The sequence below is a fragment of the Marmota flaviventris genome, chromosome 2 (genome assembly GCF_047511675.1).
Source record: "Marmota flaviventris isolate mMarFla1 chromosome 2, mMarFla1.hap1, whole genome shotgun sequence".
NCBI classification, from domain to species: Eukaryota; Metazoa; Chordata; class Mammalia; order Rodentia; family Sciuridae; genus Marmota; species Marmota flaviventris.
The window spans coordinates 12,489,992-12,511,598 of NC_092499.1; the positions used below are offsets into that span (position 1 = coordinate 12,489,992).

A 21,607-nucleotide genomic window follows, 5' to 3' on the forward strand; every position below is an offset into this window, starting at 1 on the left:
ACCCATCTCCCAGATGTTACGATCTGAGGAAGGCAGTTTAAAACATTGAGGCACAGGTTGGCTTGTCTTCCAACCCATATATCTTGACTCGCATTTTCTGCCTTAGATCTGGAATTCTTAGCTCCGTTTGTAATAGGTAAGTAGGGATGATGTGGTGATAATGGCATTTTAGAAAACATAAACCTTTCAGCCATGTAGATTGGAATATCAGAGGGAAGGAGAAAGTAGGAAAGCTTTTCAAGAATTGATGTGTGAGGTGCTTAGAATTTGAAAAGAGGTGGTGTTTGTGCCAGTACGTATAGACATGTCTTAGAGGTAGAATTAAAGAGGCTAATCAAAGAGTATTTTGAAGGAAGAATCGGTGGAACACATTGATTACATATAAAGGTCAAAGGAAGATGGGTAGGACGTAGAAATTTAAGGTTTTCTGTCCTAGAGAAAGGTACAGTGTTCACCATAATCCTCTGCACAGTAATGGATTGCTTTAGCCTGCATATGAAGAACTAAGTCTTTTGATCCAGCACAGGGTGGTAAGAGTGAGTCAAGAGTTAGTAATGCAGCTGTCTAAATTGAAAGCCTCTCTTTCTCTTGCTTTCTGCCACCCTCAATTCCTTCTTGCCTCAAGTCCCACAATCAGTCACCATATAGGTTAGCAGGGAAGAATCGAAACAACTTTTCTTCAAGCTTGTTTGTACTTTTAATCATATTTCTAATCTGGTGCCATTAAAGGGTCACCATGCCTAAGGCCAAGTCTAGGGCCAGCCTTGTCCAAACTTATAATATTCTTTTATGTTGGTTGTTGAACTGTCATCTCCCTTCCACAGTCCCTCCCTCTCTTCTGTCATTCTCTTCCCAACCAACCCCAGTATGAAACTCTGAATCTGGAAGCTGCTTATATATTTCCTGATGGCCACAAGGCAAGGTGAGGTTTCCCTCTGGCATTGGTTAAACAAGTAAGATGTTATACCTAGGAATAACCACAAGTGAGAGTGGAGAGCAAAGACAGATCCTGACAGTGTGCCCAGAGAGCTGTCAACATTGAGGCTTATATTTAGTTACCAGAGGAACATAAACAGAACAATTTTTTTACACTTTTTTTAAAATTTTTTTTTTTAGTTGTTGACAAACCTTTATTTTATTCATTTATTTATATGGGGTGCTAAGAATTGATCCCAGTGCCTCACATGCAAGGCAAGTGCTCACCACTGAGCCACAACCCCAGCCCCAGAGAACAATTTTGATAATAAAAACAGAAAACAATTCTGTTTAACATGCAGGATCTTTTGAAAAGGGGCATTTTTTGCCCACATTAAAGAACAGAAAGCATGCTGGCAAGAGAATAGAAGAAAAGATTAAACAATTAGGAGATAGATCTATAAAATTTGGTTATCACCCAAGCAAAAGAATTATAGAGGGCTAGGGTTGTGGCTCAGCCGTAGAGCACTTGCTTAGCACGTGCAAGGCCCTGGGTTTAATCCTCAGCGCCACATAAAACTAACTAAATAAAATAAAGGTATTGTGTCCAGCTACAACTAAAAATATTTTTTTTAAATTATAGAAAGATGACTTCACATAATAAGCCAAGCTCACAACAGTATGGTTGCAAATCTACCTAAACAGAATATGTTGGTGCCTTTTTCCATCTATCAGATTTCTTGGCTACACGTGGAGTTCATTTTATTATAAGAAAAGTATCTTTTTAAAATTTTTTTTAGTTGTAGATGGACACAACACCTTTATTTTATTTTTATGTGGTGCTGAGGATCGAACCCAGTGCCTTCCACATGTGAGGCAAGCACTCTACCACTGAGCTACAACCTCAACCCTATTATAAGAAAATTATTAATAAAAGCTTTTGAATTCATTTAGAAAGTTTTATGGGTTTTTGAGTCTGTCATCACTATGCAGCAAAACACCTGAGAACCTCAGTGATGTATAACAAAAAAATGTTTAAATAATGTGTGCTTCAGTTTGCAGCAGCTGGGGCTACTGTGGTGGCCACTGTGGGCAGCAGGGGTCCTTTGTTCCCAGTGCCACTTGTTATCCTCTTTGGACCAATGAGCTAGTAACCACAGTGTCTTTACATGACAGAAGACAAACCTCAGCTCAGGAGACTAAGGCAAGAGGATTGTTAGTTCAAAGACAGCCTCAGCAACTGCAAGGCGCTAAGCAAGACCCTGTCTTTAAACAAAATATAAAATAGGGCTGGGGACATGGCTCAGTGGTCAAGTGTCCCTGAGTTCAGTCCCGGGAACCAAAACAAAAAGAAGCAGCAGCAGCAGAAGGAGGAGGAGGAGGAACTCTTATGAGAGCAATTCTGTTCAAAGTATGACCATGGTGAGATAAGCACAGAGTATCCATATAGAAAATATTCTAGCAATTTGACATTGCCACAACATTCAAGTAGTATTTTTGTTGTATTTTATAAAAATATTGGATCCATGACAGATTGGAAGTTTATCCGATATTCTATCTTATTCTAGTTTATCATATATTCTATCTTAGCAATTCTCAAACTATCCTTGACCAGAGATAGTTTGAGAATTGCTAAGACAGAATATATGATGTTCTGATCAGTAGAAATAAATACCTGCACTTGCACATATATGGTCATTCTCATCTAGGCACTGGGCTTAGATTTGTACAGTATTTTTTTTTTTAAGGGAGAGAGGAGAGAGAAAATTTTTAATATTTATTTTTTTAGTTTTTTCAGCGGACACAACATCTTTGTTTGTATGTGGTGCTGAGGATCGAACCCGGGCTGCATGCATGCCAGGCGAGCGCACTACCGCTTGAGCCACATCCCCAGCCCAGATTTGTACAGTACCTTGTCACCAAAAATCTGTCTTTGGGCTAGGAATACAACTAGGTGGTGCAGTGCTTGCCTAACATATCTGAGGCCCTGGATTTATTATTTTTTAAGTTGTTGATGGACCTTTATTTTATTTATTTATGTGTAGTGCTGAGAATCAAACTCAGTCTCTCACACATGCTAGGTAAGCGCTCTACCACCGAGCTACAACCCAGCCCAACTGTTGGCATCTTGTTTGCTAGCCTTCCCTTGCCAGCCTCCCCTCTGCCTTGCTATTATCTGCATATTTTCAATCCAGTGTTTTTCACTTTGATAAAAAGTATATTATTGCTAATTTAGATACTTTACCATAACATGAAAATGTTAATTTTGACAATATAAGATAATTCTCTCTTTTAAGCTAGGTGGGCCTGCAGAACAGGCAAGGGCCAGATCATCAAGAGATACATAGTTTGTGTTTTTTTTCTTGAAGTCATTTGCAAGCTATTGAATAATTTGTTACAGAGGCATACATAATTTGCATTTTAAAGGATCATTCTGGCAACAGTAGAGAACAGATTCAAAGGGACAAGACTAGAGATGGTTTTCTTTTTTTTAAAAGGGTGTTTCAATTGTATAATTGTATAGGGAGAAAATATGGAATTTTGAAAACAGTGATAGAAATTGAATAGAGATCCTGTGGAGGGGATGGATTTAAAAGTATAATGAACAGCACTTGGTGATAGATTTAATAAGGGCTTCAGGAGAAGGAGTCAATAATATTACTCAGATCTCTGGCTTTGATGACTGGGTAGAAGTGATTCCACTAAAATGCATTACGAAAGGGAGGAGGCTAGATTTCCCAGAGGAAATGAACTGACTTCTATACTTGAACTGTTTGTGGAACATCCATCTGGAATTGTCCAGTGGAAGTAAGGAATGACTAAAGGCATCAAGAGAGCACCCTGGGTTGGAGCAATAGCTGGGAAGTCATAGGGGTGCAATGGGAGTGAAGGCTGTAGAGATGGACGACATCACCAGGAGAATGAGCAGGAAAAGGAGCTGTGTGTCAATATCCCTCTGCCCCAGTGTGCATCCGAATGAGCATCAAGGGTGCAGCTCATTTGGACTCGTGACAACCTTGTGAGGTGGGAGATATTATCTCAACGTTAGAGATGAGAAAATGTCAGGCTCAAATAGTTAAGTGATCTGTCCAAGTGTCAGAGCTGGAATTTTTTTCAAGTCCAATCTGTCTTGATTTGAAAGCCCATTTTTTCCTGCCATATCCTGCTTCTTTGTAACCTCAGAAATTTAAATATATGATCCACATTATCTTTGATTCTTTTTCTTCACCTCTGCTAATATCCTGGTTTAGTAGGATTCTGATACATGCTTTCCTCCTACCTACCCCCACCCCAAGCTCTGGGATGAACCCAGGGTCTCATGCATGCTAGGCAAGTGCTCTTTGCCACTGAGTTACATCCCTAGCCCCACATTCTTTCCTCTGATATCCCCCTACTTCATTCCCAAGCGCATCTATAAGATTGCCTTTCCTATCAGGTTGACTTACACTGCTGACTTCTATTCCGTCAATTGCTTTAAACATGAGCCCAACAGAAGTTGTCCACTGGCTGGAAGAGATCTGCTCTAGCTTGACATTCAAGGATTTCCATAAAATCATGAAGACTGTTTAAAACTTTTTTGTATTTCCCACTTATCAGCACTTATTCATGCCTTTTGGTTTCATTTTCATGTAGATCTCATTGTGACCTCAGTGTTTCTTATAAAGGTATTAATTTTCAGATTAAATAAATGAATCTTTGTTCTCTTACCATATTCCAAAACATGATTCTGTCTTTGTGATGGAAGCATCTTGGATGTCCTCTGACCCTAGTTCTTACCCAGTGTTAAGTATGTCCCTAATGTGATGAGCCAGACTCTGCTGCTACTATTCTAGAAAAAAAATTTTTTTGAGGGGAGTGGGGTAGAGAAATTTATAATAGTTATAAATTTCTTGTTATTGAACCAAAATTCTCCTTTAACACCATTTGTTTCCCAGGACCTGCCCTTGGAACAGCCAATGTCATTTATTTCTCTTCTACCTCATGAGGACTGATCGGATGTTTAAAAACTGCTCTTCCATCTCTACTCAGGTTTCTCTTACATAAGCAAATACCCTGTTCATTTGAAGCTTTTCTCCTATGACAGGTCTCAAGCTCTCTTCTAGAAATCTTGTGGTTTGACCAGTGCCCATCCAAAATACAGGGCCCAAAACAGCACAGGAGAATAGGGTTACATGAGTCTCTGACGAGGTCTTGATGCTTGTACCTTAAAGGCCTAAAATTGCTTCAGCTTTATAGCAGCTATGTTACCTTTTGCATTCATGCAACTAAAATACCCAGATATTATTTTATGTGGGTGTATTTAGGGTAGCTTGCCTCTCATCTAACATGCAGTTGATCTTCAATTTTAAGTGTAGAACTTTCTAGTCTTCCTAGTTACATTTCAACTTCATTTTGGCCAGTCTTTATATTATAGCCAGTTATGTTTCTGCTTTGTTCAGTGTCATTAACTGTGTTTCCCAGTTTTAGGGTCATCTGGAGATTTAGATGCTTACTTTCATATCTTCATTCAAATTCTTGATAAACATAGCAAAGACAGAGACTTCCACTGTACCCTCCAAGTTAAGTGGTGCTGCTTCTGAATGGTTTTGTTAACCACTGTTTTGTCATCACCTCATATCTGCAAGGATCTCATTTGTATGTCCACTACAGCTTTATTTGACACCCACCACGTGCAGGAAGATGCTCAGACACACTGAAGACAGCAGTCCCTGTCTTGTGGTGCTAACAAACTAGCAGCATTATGAAATATTTTGTTAAGTGCTTTGTGGAAACCACATTATACAATTATCTATGATATTTTTCCTTATCTGGTACCATAGCAGAAAAGGGAAGGGAAGCATTACCTTTTTTTTTTAATATTTTTTAGTTGTCAATGGACTTTTATTTTATTGATTTATATGTGGTGCTGAGAATTGAACCCAGTGCCTCACACATGCCAGGCAGTTGCTCTGCCACTGATCTTGTTTTATGGTCTTAGAGATAGCTTTGAATTTTGAAAGTCTGGAGTTCATTGATACCCTTTCTTTGGGCTTTATCTTTTAAAACTCTAAGGTAATTGGAGAACAAACTGTGTAACTGTATTTTTTTCATTGTTGGTGATGATGTTTAAATGCCTTTTTTTTTTTTTTTTTTTCTTTTTTGAGACAGGGTATCTCTAAGTTGCTTAGGGCTTCATTAAGTTGATGAAGCTGACTTTGAACTTGCAATTCTCCTGCCTCAGCCTCCTGAGCTGGGATTACAGTTGTGCACCACTGCACACAGCATTTCTTTCTTTTCTTTCTTTTTTTTTTTTTTTTTGCATATTAATCAGAATCACATTTTATTTTATAGTAAACCTAGTGAAGAAAGAGTTTCTGCCCAACTTCAGCTATTTTCCTTTCCACAATGTCACTCAGATTTTACTTATATTTATCTTTATATTATCTTTTTCTAAGGAAAACAACTGACTATCCTCAGATTTCTTCCTTTTCTTCTTTGAGCTTTTAAAATGCCAGAAGTTACTTCTTCTAGGATCCTGGCCCTTTTTACTTAAGCCACTTATTTCTTTTTGAAAGAACTAAGGCCAGATGAATATAGAACTTTTGATATTTTGTCTGTTTTTGGAGAGATTATGAGGACAGTACAAAGAACAAATATTCCTTGTCTTCTCATTAGGTAGGGATGCTCTTGTCCATCAATTGTCACCCATATCCTTCCTCTGGCCAGTTCCCACAACTGTATCATTTCTTCCTGCTCTTCTTTCTCTTTGGTCCAGTGCTTTCCATAATACTGTCTTATTCAAATTATTGGATTTGCATATAGATATTTATTTTCTTGAACAACTGGGAGGATTCTCTGCCTTTTTCTACAGCTCGCTCGCTCTCTCTGTAGGGCAGTATATTTCCTAAAGATGTCATAATCTATTGCTATCCCATCCCACCATGTCTTGGTGATTTTCATGAGATTTTATCTCCTTGAGTTCTTTTTTACTATTGCTACTTTTAAGCCTAACACACTGATGTTCAATAAGTAATATTTATGATTAATCTCAAGAAGTGTTTGCCTTCTCTTTTAGGCTGTGAGGATATCATTGCTGAGAGCATCTCATTAGATACCTTAATTGCCATCCTCAAGTGGAGCTCACATCCATATGGCTCTAAGTGGGTGCACCGGCAAGCTTTGCATTTCCTCTGTGAGGAATTGTCCCAGGTCATGACTTCGGATGTTTTTTATGAACTCAGCAAAGACCATCTGCTTACTGCTATCCAGTCTGACTATCTACAGGTAATCATTAACACCCCCTCTCAAATTCATTGTCATTCATATGTGCACCAAGAAATACATCTGTATTCTGTTATTCTTCTGTCTGGGGTAGAGTAGGGGGAGAGAAACAGGCTGTGATCAAACCACCTAGGAATGCCCTTTTCATATTTGTACAACACAGGCTTCTGGCTCACTGGCTCCTCATGCACACTGCTACTGTGACTTGACATTATGAACAAAACCAGGACTTAACCAACTACACCAAAAGAGGTGAGGCAGTAGGCAAGGTCAGAAGCATATTCCAACAGCAATTTTCTTGGCTTCCACTAAAGTGGATTCCCTATAACAGTATCTTACTTTCTGCAGTCTCAGATATTTAGATTGTAGGCAGTAGTTTAAGCAGAACAAAATACAAATAATATTCACTTTCTCATCTGCTTAACTGATTATAAAAACTCAGTACATGTGTTCTGCCAAAGTAAATACTAATGTTTTCAACTATTCGTTTTTAGTAAAAAATAGTTTTTAGTATCTTGTATCTTTGACTATATGTTAATCTTATTTGGTGATTTAAAGTCATAGAAGATTTTAAGTATTGCAAGAAGTATTCAGGTAAAGTATATCCAACTAAATTTGCTAGGTTTTTTGTTGTTGTTGTTTTGCATTGATTGTATGAATTTCATGCTAAAACTAAACAACAGTTTTAATGCTGCAAACACACAAACTCATTGAGACAATTCCTATGTCTTTGTACTAGAAGAATTATACAGTCCTACCTACCATCTCAATCAGAAAATGCAGTGAAAAGTTCAATAATATACTCGGCATCAGTGCTTTCCTTCAATATTGATCTGATTGCAGTACAGATGTTGTCACACTTGGACTTGATGTATGGAAGGCTTTTGTTTACCAGCCTTCTCTCACTGTACTGATCAAGCCTGGATGCTTTGTGTTTAGGGGAGTTAGAGTTTGTCAGTTCTTTCAAATTATTGACTCTCGGAGCTTTGCATTCTGTTTTAGCAATTTAAACTCGGGGAGCAGTTTAAATTTGCTCTATGATTTTAAATAAGGTACAAAGAAATGAGGGGTACATTGCCACTTCCCAGGTTGTGCTTCGAGACTCTCTTACCAACCAATAAAGTGCTTTGTGGAGATTGCAGTTTCCTCTGCCACAAATTGCTACGTATGTATTTCCCATCCTTGAAGGAGATAGTATAACTCTATCACTGTACTTTTACTTTCATGTGTTTATTTCCATCTTGTTTCAAAAAATAAGGTAATTGTATAGAAACTATATGGTAAGATAAAATAAATAGGGGAAAACAGGACAAAGGCAAAAAAAAATATGGAAATAAAAATGTTGCTGGAGCCAAGAGTTATTACTGGATAAATATCTATAATGTGGTTTTGCATATTTGTTGTTGATGGACAACAGATTTAACTCTAAAATTTCTAACAGCTGACAGAAAGAGGGAAACAATGGTAAGTTGCAACAACCTAGGAAAAGTTATCAGTGAAATTGATTAAAATAAATACAAACCATATTTATTGCAGGCAAGTGAACAAGATATCCTTAAATATCTGATTAAATGGGGAGAGCATCAGTTGATGAAAAGAATAGCAGACAGAGGTAAGTTCAGAAAATTAGTTTGTGCTAATCAGCATGTGTAACTTTTTACAGTCAGAAAAGTAGAGTATAGGCTGTTAAAGTTTTATTTTGCAACTTTAAAACGTAACTTGGGGCTGGGGATGTGGCTCAAACAGTAACGCGCTTGCCTGGCATGCGCGGGGCGCTGGGTTGGATCCTCAGCATCACATAAAAAAGTTTCATGTAAAGATTGAAGTGTTATAAAGGTGTAATGTTGCCACTTATGGTGTCGCATGCCTATAATCGCTCTGCTTAGGAGGCTGAGGCAGGAGGATGGCAAGTTTGACACCAGCCATGGCAACTTTCTGAGACTCTGTCTCAAAATAAAAAATAAAAGACCTCAGGGCATAGCTCAGTGGTAGTACACCCCAGGTTCAGTTCCTAGTAACACACACACACACACACACACACATTGTTGATTAAAATGTAGTATTCATAGATGCACAGTAATATGTATGTCTGAAAGTCACTGAATTGCATGCTTTAAAATATTTAAAATCAATTTTATTTTAAAATGTTATGGAAGGTAAAAGAATATATTTGAGTGACCTCTAGCTGGAGTGTTACATAAGTAAGGGTAACATCATCATACATAGGGAAATGGAAATGGGCTTTTGACTTTGGCAACTTAGGATTCTATAGCAGTCTTTTATTTGTTAGCCACTCACCAGTTCCTCTCACTTCATACAGTGTTGTTTTTCTCTGTATAATGAACCCAACTAAAAGATTTTAAATTGGAAAAATTAAATAGATTTCCCTTTTCTATCATTTTAAAATAAATTTGTTTACTTATTTGTTGTGGTACTGGAGATTAAAATCAGGGACATTCTACCACTGGGCTATACCCCAGCCCTTTTTATTTTTTATTTTGAGCCTGGAGTCTTGCTAAGTTGCTGAGGCTGGTCTCAAACTTATGATCCTCCTGCCTCAGAATCTCAAATCACTGGGATTACAGGTATGCACCACCTCGCCCAGCTCAGTAGATGTATTTAGAAATAATTTATAATACGTTCTAATTTGTAACCATAAAGTGCACCTATTTAAAATATTCAAGTAAGTGATTTTTAACACGTTTACATAGTTGTTCTGTCACATTTTTGAATAACATAAAAATTTTGTGCTAATTCAAACCTTCTTAATAGTGTCCCTTAAACATGCTATTACACAAGTACTAGGAAACAAAACCAGTCCTCCTATTGTATTTTTCCTAATTTATTTTTCTGTGGCCTACAAAAGCCTTTAACCTTCTTCAGATTTGAAATTCAAAATATAAAAACCACTACAGTTAATTCAGAAAGCTTTTCAAATGCCAGTATACAGTCTGTTATCATTTGCAGATTCTGTATTAGTGAATTTATCTACTTGATAAAATGCATTTGTAACCTCAAAAATTCATATTCATGGCACTTTTAAGATCACTAACGCACAAGCACAGAGCTGTAGAAGTTTTAGTAGTCCACCGAGCGTGTTTCCAGCTAAGTCCAACAAGGCAGCAACATCTCACCTTATTCAGATTTACTATAATCAAGGGTTCTTTTCACAATCTACTTAGTGCCCTTTTTCACATTTTTGTGTTATATTTTTATTACTGTTCACACTGTTTGAAGTTGCCCCCAATTATGGTGCTAAAGAGTTGTCTTAATGTTGGCTGTGATGCACCTTCTGGAGAAAATACAGTGATTAGTGCTATAAAATTAAGAAAAGCTTCATTCAGCATTCATGAGTTACAGCACTATTGGCCATGAGTTCAGTCATATGAATGAATAATATAAAACAAAGAATCTTTAAACAGAAACACATAAAACAAAGTTATGTCTTAATCAGTTGAAAAAAATGTTGTGCCCAGAGGTGAATAGGAACCTAACTTATGCTTCCCCTAGGAGCACCAGTTCAGTATTTGCTTATCCATTGTTTTTGTCAGTATCACAACTATCACAAATTTGTAACTATCACAAATTACAATAATGGGTTGTGTAAAACTCTGCATAATTCTTAGAGGTCATAGGTGTGTTTACTAATGTAAGGCTGGTAATGATGAAAAGTCATATTTGGAGGCGGGCAATAATAAGCTTCCTCAAAGGATAAAATTTCCCTTCAAAGGTTTTCAGATTGGATTGGAATAGAGCATCCTGCAGGGATAAGAGGGAAGCTAAGCAAACCACACCTTTATTTCAGAGTCACTTCTACAAAGGGTTCTTTCCTTACCCATTAGATATTTGGGGAGTTCCTATAAGATTTTATATGAAAACACGATGCCATGTCTTTTTTTTTTTTTAAATAATACCTTTATGTAAGTATGAAGCTAAATCACAGCAAGCAAAAGGGGAAATACTTTCCCACAGACTTACAATTTTATTTTGAGTGACTCTAGAAATAGCTTAGCTTTTCAAAAAATCATACACACATACCCCACAATTTAAGAAAGATATCAGTTTGTTTATAGAATATTTAGAAATCCAGCATTTACATTTATGAATGATAAAGATCTTATTCAGTGTTGATTTTTTTTAAGGAATTAGAAGAACCCCTTAGATTAAAAGCATGAATAAATATTTCTAAAATTATGGGTTTTTTCTTCCCATCTCTATCATAAGCACATAAATGGTTTAGATCTTCTTTCACCAATAAAGAAACCTTTATTCTCTGCTCTAAACAGTGGACATACATCACATCAAAGATCGAAGGATCCACTTATATGCAATAACATTCCTTTGTTACGGAAATTTAGGTTTTCATAAAAATCTTAAAATTAGAATGTACGTTAGGTTTTATTCCCTTGGGTACTAAGTGATTAGTGCTATAAAATTACTATTTAAACATATATAACCTGATGAACATATTGACAACCTACCCCCCAAAAAATATATATATATAAAATATTTATATATGAATATATATGTATAAAAACTGATCACAAAATTGAGATCAGATTGATGTTAATAGATTGTCATCTTTTCTCCTTTGAGTTGGTATACAAAGAAGAATCCTTTATCAAGACAGAACAGTCCCAAAAGAATATTATTGTTCCAGGGACATGATGCTTTCTTTTTGTCCAAGAACATGTTTATTAAACAAGCTCCTTATGACAGAAAAATAATTGATTTACAGCCCTTCTAAAGCAGATGTACTTAAGTAGTGGTACTTAGAGCATATGTACTGTAGAAGAAAGCAAGCCTGTCTGAAAATTTGCATTTGGTTGTAGACTTCTCATTTTCTGTCTCATAGAACCAAACTTATTGAGTGGTACTGCTCACAGTGTGAACAAAAGGGGTGTAAAAAGACGAGACCTGGACATCGAAGAGCTTAGAGAGATCCTTTCTTCTCTCTTACCTTTTGTGCGAATTGAACACATCTTACCTATAAACAGTGAAGTCTTAAGTGATGCAGTAAGTGTCTTATTCATTTTTCCCTTTCATGGAAAGAAAAATGCCAGATTTGCTTTAATCACTGGGAACAATCTCTTCTAATAAAGTATCGGTAAATTTCATGAGGACAGAAGCAAATGTCTGTTTTGAACAACATTGTGCCCCCAGTGTCTGTCACATAATACAAATGAATATTTGGTGGATGAGAGTTGAATGGCTAACTAGGTGGTACTTTTGCTAGACCCTTAAATTTTTAGAGGAGTTAATTCAGTCATATATCAGTGTATCACATGTATCCTTATTAAAAAAGGAAGAGGTAAAAATTGCCTCTGGAGTCTCTTTAAGAACAGCAATAAGTCAGAGAACAGAAGGGAAATTGGTTCAGTATTCAAGGTGTATTGGTCTTCTGAGACCCTCTCAGCCAGTTAAAATTAATGGAGCTGATTGTGTTACATTTATGTATTTTTTAAACTGATAGAACTGCTTGAATGAATGGATGGGGAAAAGAAATATTATAAATATACTTCATGAACTGATTTATAAAGTTTAATGTTTATAAACATAATTGTATTATTTTTGATTGTCATAATTGTAGTATTTAGAGATATAATATGTTTTGATACATGTGTACTTTATATAATGATCAAATCTGAGTAATTAGCATACCCATCATTCTAACCATTTATCATTTCTTTGTGGTGAGAACATTCAGAATTTCCCCTCCTCTACCTTTTTGAAATATATAATAAAGTTATTTTTAACTGTAGTCGCTCTACTATACAAAAGAACACTAGAATTTATTCCTTCTAACTGTAATATTGTACCCATCAACCAATCCACCCAGCCCTTTCCCAGCCTCTTATAACGATTATTCTACTCCCAACTTTTGTGAGGTCAGCTTTTTTTTTTTTTTTTAAACATTTTCAGGTTTATCTGTGTTGCAAATGGTAGGCTCCTTTTTAAGTGTGGATAATATTCCATTATATTTTTTTAAACATTTATTTATGTATCTTTAGTTTTTTAGGCGGACACATTATTTTGATTTTATGTGGTGCTGAGGATAAAACCCAGTGTCTCATGCATGCTGGGCGAGCACTCTACCACTGAGTCACAACCCCAGCCCCAATTCCATTATATTTTTATACCACATTTTTTTATGCATTCGTCTGTTGATGAAGATTTAGGTAGAACCTACATTTTGCCTCTTGTAACTAGTGCTAAAATGAACATGGGAATGCAAATGTCCTTTAGACACACTGATTTCACTGGATATATACCTGGTAGTAGGGTTGCTAGAATGTATAGCGGTTCAATTTTTTCTTTTTTGAGGAACTACTATGCTATTTTCCTTACTGGTTATACTTTAATTTGCATTTCCATCAATAACCCGCAAAGGTTTCCTTTTTTTCCACTTTCTTGCTAACACTTATTATCTTTTCTGATAATACCCATTCTAACTAGCCATTGTGGTTTTAACTCACCTTTCCCTGATATTGAGCATTTTTTCATATACCTGTTAGTCATTTGAATGTCATCTGCTTTTTTACCCAGGGGTACTTGACCACTGAGCCACATCCCCCTTTTGAGACAAGGTCTTACTAAGTTGCCCAGGACCTCACTAAGTTGCTGAGGCTGGTTTTGAACTTGCGATCTTCCCACCTTAGCCTCCCAAGTTGCTGGGATTACAGGTGTGCACCATGTGCCCAGCAGTATGTCATCTTTTGAGAAATTTCTATTAGAGGCCTTTTGCCTATTCTTCAGTCAAGTTATTTGGGCTTTTTTGCTATTGAGTTGAATTCCTGTATATTTTGAATTCCTTATCAGGCATAGTTTGCAAATATTTTCTCCTACTCTGTAAGATGTCTCTTTACTCTGTTGATTGTATAGAGTTTAGTTTTATATAATTTCATTTGTCTATTTTTGCTTATGTTACCCATGTATGAAAAGTCCTTGCCTACATCAATGTCATGGAGTTTTTCCCCTATGTTTTCTTCTAGTAGGTTCATAGTTCAGCTTTTACCTTTAAGACATTAATCTATTTTTAATTGATTTTTTATATAGTGTGAGATATAGGCCTAATTTCATTTTTCTGCATGTGGATATTCAGTTTTCCCAAGCACCATTTAAACTGTTAACAAACCAGGCTTCTTTTGCCCACCAAACAGTATATCCATCACTGAGATAAAAGTTTTGCAAAAGACAAAAGAGTTTATTTGCAAGGTGGCCAAGCATGATGGGAAAGACCCAAGTCTCAAATCCTCCTCCCTAAGGGTATGGGTTTCTTGGATGTTTGCGGGATAAAGAAGCAGAATGATTTCAGATGTGGGGAAAAGTGATTGGACGTGAAATAATTGTAATCTATGTAATCAGACTTTGTGGCTTTTCATGGGACACATGTTCAGAAAGTGGTGGCACTAGCATGATCTGATAGTAGAGGTTTTGACCTCCTGATATCAAAAGGTCACCCACTGGACACTTGGGTGGGTGGGCCCAAAGAGTCAGTGGTTTTAAAGTGGCCTTCAAGTTCCTGCAAAGTAATTAGATAGTCATTATCATCATAACTCCTATATCAAGGTGTATCTACAGCAGAACTAGTGGGAGACAATAATAACATTGTTCAGTTGCATGACTGCCAAAATTAAAAATAAATCTATTTTTAAAGCCAACTGAAAGCAAGTAACTAAAAGCATGAGAAGCTAGAGGGTTTATTCTGGTCCTCAACCCTCTTACCCTTCCCCACCACAGGTTTTAAGACTGTTCTATGCCCTGCATATGTTCTTGTACCTTTATCAAAAAATCTGTAAGTGCATTCATCTGTTGTCTCTGCTTATGCCAGGACCATGCTGTTTTGGTTACTATAGCTTTGTGGTATATTTTGAAATTAAGGTAGTATGAGGCTCCCTCCAGCTTTGTTTTTTGTTGTTGTTTTTTGTTTTGTTTTGTTTTGTTTTTTTAACTTAATATTGCTTTGGCCATTTGAGTCTTTTGTTCCATATGAATTTTTTGGATTATTTTTTCTATTTCTATGAAAAATAGCATTGGTATTGTGATAAGGATTTCATTTACTCTAGATTGTTTTGGATAATATGGACATTTAATGTTCTTCTAATCCATGGGCATAGGATATTCTTTTCAGTCATTTTTTTTTTCAGTTTCTTTCATCAATGTTTTATAGTTTTCAATATAGAGATCTGTTACTTCTTGATTAAATTTATTATTCGGTACTTATCTATATTTTGTAGTGATTATAAATAGAATTGTTTTCTTCTCTTTCATATACCTCCCTATTATTCATGGGAATGCTACTGAATTTGATGTGTTGATTTTGTATTTTTGTATTTGCTAAATCTGTTTATTAGATCTAACGGTTTTTTCATGGAGCCTTTAAGGTTTTCTGTATATAAGATCATCTCATCTGTAAACAGGGACATTTAACTTCTTCCTTTCCAGCTTGGATTCCTTTCCTTCTCTTGCCTGATTGCTGCAGCCAGGATCTCCAGTGCTATATTGAACAGGAGTGACAAAAATGGGCATCTTTGTCTTGTTCCAGAGCTTTCAGCTTTCAGTGTGAAATTAGCTATGGGTTTATAATATTATTATGGCCTTTATTGTGTTAAGGAATGTTCCTTATCTACCTAATTTATTGAGTTCTTATCATGAAAGGATGTTGAATTTTGTCAAATGTCTTTTTCTGCATCTATAAGAATGATCAAATGGCTTTTGTCCTTCAGTCTGTTGATATGATATATCACACCTATTAATTTGCTTTTATGGAACCATCTTTGCATCCCTGGAATGAATTCGACTTGATTATGGTAGATGATCATTTTGATGTGTTGCATTCTGTTTGCTAGTATTTTGTTAAGATTTTTGTGTTTATGATTGTCAGGAATATTGGTCTATAGTTTTCTTTTTTTTTCATTTTTAATCATTTATTTATTTTAATATGTTATACATGACAGCTATTTGTTCATTTTTTAGACAAGCTCAGTTATTTTTTTTTTAGTTGCTCATTACAATGATCTTGACATATCATACATTTGATAAGTTTTCTTTTTTTGTTATGTCTTTATCTGGTTTTGATATCAGGATGATGTTGGCTTCATAGAATTAAGTTTGAGAGTGTTACTTCCTCTTTGATTTCTTGGAATAGTTTCATAAAATTTGGTATTAGTTCTTTAAATGTTTTGTAGAATTCAGCAGAGAAGTCATCAAGTCCTGGGTTTTTCTTTGATGAAAAACCTTATTACTGATATAGTTCCCTCAGTTATTGGTCTATTTGGGTTTTCTGCTTCTTCATGATTCAGTCTTAGTAGGGTTGTATGTGTCCAGGAATTCATCCATTTCTACTAGATTATCTACTTTGTTGGCATGAATTATTTATAATATCATCTTATGATTGTTTATATTTCTGTGATATTAGTTATAATGTCTCCTTTTTTCCGGTTTTATTTATTTGAGTTTCCTCTCTTTCTTAATCTAGCTAAATTATTATTAACCTTATATTTTTAAAAAAATCAACTTTTGAGCCAGGCAGTGTCATAATGTCTATAATCCCAGGTCCTGAGGAAGTTGAAGCAGGAGGATTGCAAATTTGAAGCCAGCCTATGCATTAGTAAAACCTTGTCTCAAAAATTTTAAAAAGGGCTGGGAATGTGGCTCCGTAGCAAAATGCTTGCCTAGCAAGATAGAATGTGGCTCAGTGATTAAGCGCCCTTGGGTTCAATCCTTGGTACAAAAATAAGGCCAAAAGATCGTGTATCAACATAATTATAATATTGAGTTTTTTGTTTTGTCTTTTTTAAATACCATATAATGTTGTATTGGTGATTAGAAATAATTTTAATGTTAGGCTGGGGATATAGCTCAGTTGGTAGAGTGCTTGTCTCACATGCACAAGGTCCTAGGTTCAATTCCCAGCACCACAAAAATAATAATAATAATAATAATAATTTTAATGCATTAATTAGGTATTATATTTAACAAGAGTAATGGAGAAACAATTTTTGACAAACAGCTGGAACTCAAACCAAACTGAACCCTGTCTTTAATAGTTCCCTTAGGAGTTTGTTAAAAATATATATATGCCTTGTAAAACTAAAAAGAACAAATAAAAAAATTGTTTAAAGAAAATAAAATATATATGCCTTACTCTTAATTCCATGCTTAACATGTAAGTCCCCTGTAAAGGTTTGTAAATAATGGCTGCTAACCTTCACACTATCTTAGTAGATACCAAGCAACCTGCCAGGTGCTTTTGTCTGCATATTACCTTTGTTTTCATTTTTACTTTTATGGTACTAGAGATGGGATCCAGGGCCTCCAGGATATGTATATATGTATATATGCTAAGTATATACATTCTACTACCAAGCCACATTCCAGCCCTTGTGTTACTTTTGTTTAATACTTAACCACCACCTCAGGAACTAAACATCCTCCTAGTATCACTGAGGAAACAGCAAGGCCACCACATTCAATTAGTGGTGTAGCACCCCACTTCCCAGAGCCTTTAAGCTAAAATAAGATCTCCTGGTTGCATGACTATTAAAAGGGGAATGGGGCTTGAGCCAAATTGCCTTCTTGAAAGCCCACTGTGCTAGATTGCTGGTGGCCTTGTACTATAGATACATGCCAAGTCAGCAATCTTAGTTTGTCTTGGGGTAAGAGAGAATTGAGCAAGGTATAAAGAATCAGTTTTTCATTAAGAGTTCTACTACTCCATCAGTTGGGCATGGTGGGACACCTGTAATCTCAGCAACTAAGTGAGGCCCTAAGCAATTCAGTGAGACCCTCTCTCAAAATAAAAAATAAATAAATAAAAAGGGCTGGGGATGTGGCTCAGTGGTAAAGCACCCCTGGATTTAATTCCTGGTACCAAAAAAAAAAGATTTCTACTACTACTCCAACTTATTACATTTTAATTAATATTATCTGTTTTTTAATCATTCCTCTATTTAGAAAAAAAATTAAAGTATAGGACCTTTTATTATTACTAAACTTTTGAGGTATTTCTAAATTTCATGTTTCTAAATTTTTATTTAAATATGAAGGTTTGTATGTTTTGATTTATAGATGTAAACATTTTTATCTTGATGATATTGTACTACAACACAGATCTGTAGTCTATTTTTTTATTTTATTTTATAAGATGAAAAGAGGCTTGATTAGTACTCCTCCATCAGATATGCTTCCTACAACAGAAGGTGGAAAGTCAAATGCCTGGTTGCGGCAAAAAAATGCTGGCATATACGTTCGTCCTCGGCTGTTCTCTCCCTATGTGGAAGAAGCAAAGGTACTAAAAACCATTTGAAGATATTAGAGAACTTTATTAGAAACCATATGCACAGATATTTATTGTAGAATTATTTAAATATTTGGTGTAATAGCCTAAATATCCAGTAATAGGGAACATGAAAGTAAATTCTAGTTCAACTACTCAACAGAGTAAGTTTTTGAAATGTTTTAAAACAAATCATAATACATTTTACATTTTTCTCATCTTAGTTGCCTTGTGAATTGTTAATTGCCTTGCAGATTATCAGTTTACTGAAATAGAGGAAATGTTCTGAAATTAAATTGCAAGCATTTTATCTTCATAGACTAAAGAAGTGCATAATTTTTTGTCGTTCTATAATAGCTGACTATTGAGTTTTGAGTTTAGTTTTAGAGTAAATATACAAACTTATTATAATTTCAAACCTATGAAATAAACAGTTGGCATTATTTATTCTGTAATGTAAAGAACTCCCCAAGAAATTATGATAATGTGAAAATGAAACTGTAATTTTTGTTAAATATATTCACATGTAAATACTTAATAGTAGCTTGTGAGGAGCTAACAGTCTTTGAAAGTCAAAAATCATCAGTAAGTATTCTGAAGTAACAGGCAAAATAATGTATTTAGGGACAGAATTACATTGCCTTAAAATTTTACTTATTTTTATTTCCAGACTTCCTAGCTTTAAGATAAATGAAAGGAGTTTATGAGAACTCTGTTTTATTGACTAGGTTGATAATATTCTTCATATTAAATGGTTGACATTCTAAATAGATCTAAAACAGGAAGAAAGCAGAATGGTCAGATCTGGTCTTTGTGCTTGAAGTGCTCATGCAGCTGAGCCTTCACAGGCCAGGTCTGGTGAGAAACTACACCAATCCCCATTTCCTCTGCCCCAAGATGGGGTGGCTCAGCAGAAGGTCCTCTAGAACTGCCCTGTTCTCAGATGGCTGTGGAAGAAGGAATTCCCCCATTGGAAATGTTTATATAACACCTCATTTTTGCCGTTCTGTAGTGGGTGAGATAGATGCATCTGAAACTACTTTAACAAAATTGGGTTTATTTATAGTCCCATGAATCATATTTTGAACATTTTTTAATGTGATACTTAGCACATGTATACATGTTCTTTTCATTATAATAATTTTTTGTATTATTTATTTTTGATTAATTTTATATGCTTCCATCAGATTTCAAATACTTCTAATTAAAAATAAGCCTTTCCAATGATTATATCTATTCAAAAATTCTCTTGGGCTGGGGTTGTGCTCAGTGGTAGAGCTCTCGCCTAGCACGTGTGAGGCCCTGGGTTCGATCCTCAGCACCACATAAAATAAAATAAAGATACTGTGTCCATCTACAACTAAAAAAAAAAAAAATTAAAAAAAAATTCTCCAGAAAGAGACTTTAATTAAAGAGGAATGGGTATTTTCTTCTTCTACCACCGATTTCAGACTTATTACATAAGTGAGAAAACAATTAATGAATCCCCCTTTCTTTCATTTATTTATTTGTTTGTTTATTTTTGGTTGTGGATAGGCGCGATGTCTTTATTTATTTATTTTTATGTGGTGCTGATTTCGAACCCAGTGCCTCACTTGTGCGAGGCAGGCGCTCTACCACTGAACTACAACCTCTGCCCCTTCTGTGATGAGATGATAATCTTACTCAAACTGTGATTTAATACAAAGAACGGATTGACTGACTGTTCATCCTGAATTCTCATTTCAGTCAGTGCTAGATGAGATGATGGTGGAACAAACAGACCTTGTGCGTTTGCGAATGGTGAGAATGTCCAACGTGCCAGACACGCTTTACATGGTCAGTAATGCCATGCCACAGTGTTGCCACATGATCAGCCATCAGCAGATGAGCAGCAGCCAATCAAGCCCACCTTCTGTTGTAGCCAATGAAATTCCAGGTAAGGCAATGCCTTTGGTGAGGCATTTATATTGAAATGAATAATCTTATCCATTTTTTTGTAATTGCTGATGTTTGAACCCCTAAGTGTATGCTAATTGTTTCCACATTTCAGTACCCTTTATGCATTTATTCCCCTAGTTTTTAAGGATAAGAGTTTTGTTTTATATTGTATCTTAAGTTAATAAGTGTTTGTATGTTTTTGCACACACCCCTACCTTTGTGATAGCCTTTTGGAAACTTTCTTGTGTTTCTAGACATTGCCACATGTGCTCTATGCAGCAGAATTGCCCTTGTTTAGAGAAATTCCGTTTTTTCATCACTGCAGGGTAGTTTGCACATGTGGACTTAATATCTTTGAATCTGCTTCTGTCTCCCAAAGATGTGATCACCATTATTTTCTTAGAAGTCCAGTTTCCCATGATCTGCTCTATAATGTTCACCGTAGTGTAGGTTTATGTCTTATGACTTTGAAGGAATTGGCCATAGATTGAAGTTTAGCTGTCATATCCCAAAACATCTGTTTGGGTTTTTTTTTTTTTTTTTTTTTTGGGGGGGGGGGGGACTGGGGGTCGAACCCAGGACTTTGCAAATGCTTTGCCACTGAGCTACATCCCAGCCCCAAAAAATATCTGAATATTACTTCATGTTGACTTTTAACAGTAGTCTCTAATATCAGTTTCTAAGATAAAATAAACACAAGTAATCTGGTGGTCAGAAATTTGTAGCTCTTGCCAATTGCTTTTGCAAGATGCATAGTAAAAATCAGCAGCCAGGCATGGTGGCACACGCCTATAGTCCCAATTACTTAGAGACTAAAGTGGGGAGTATGAGCCCAGGAGTTTGAGACCAAGCCTGGGCAACCTATCAGAACCCTGTGTCAAAAATTAAATAAATAAAATCCAGCAAACAATGTGCAATGGAAATAGCACCATTCATTTCTGCGTCCATATACCTGTTTCAGTTAAGAATAAATAAAAAGCATAATGGCAGAACTTCTCACTGAATACATACATTTTATTTCACAACTAGTGTTTTTCATCAATTGTTGCCTTAGTAGATTTGGCTATTGTATATTTGCCTAAGGCATACATTGGATAACAGTAATAAGATAAATATTTCTTCAATTGGTTTTGTTGATTTTGAAGCTTTGGTAGTAGCACTGTTTTTCAGGCTTGAATTAATGCTATTGAATATCAGCATAATTTCATCCTAGAACTTAATCAGAAAATCCCA

General features: G+C 35.7%; 1 protein-coding gene across 2 annotated transcripts in view; it reads left to right on the top strand.

Moving 5' to 3' along the window:
* Btbd7 (BTB domain containing 7) overlaps positions 1-21,607 on the top strand; it is a 113,236-nt gene that overhangs the window by 81,077 nt on the left and 10,552 nt on the right. Inside the window, exons 4-8 of one of the 2 annotated variants that reach the window (XM_027931700.2) lie at positions 6,971-7,179; positions 8,713-8,788; positions 12,032-12,192; positions 18,323-18,466; positions 20,183-20,372. In XM_027931700.2, the coding sequence (XP_027787501.2) occupies positions 6,971-7,179; positions 8,713-8,788; positions 12,032-12,192; positions 18,323-18,466; positions 20,183-20,372 (780 nt within the window). Of the gene's footprint in view, positions 1-6,970; positions 7,180-8,712; positions 8,789-12,031; positions 12,193-18,322; positions 18,467-20,182; positions 20,373-21,607 lie in introns of those variants that run through there. The other variant, XM_071607581.1, reaches the window with a different exon arrangement.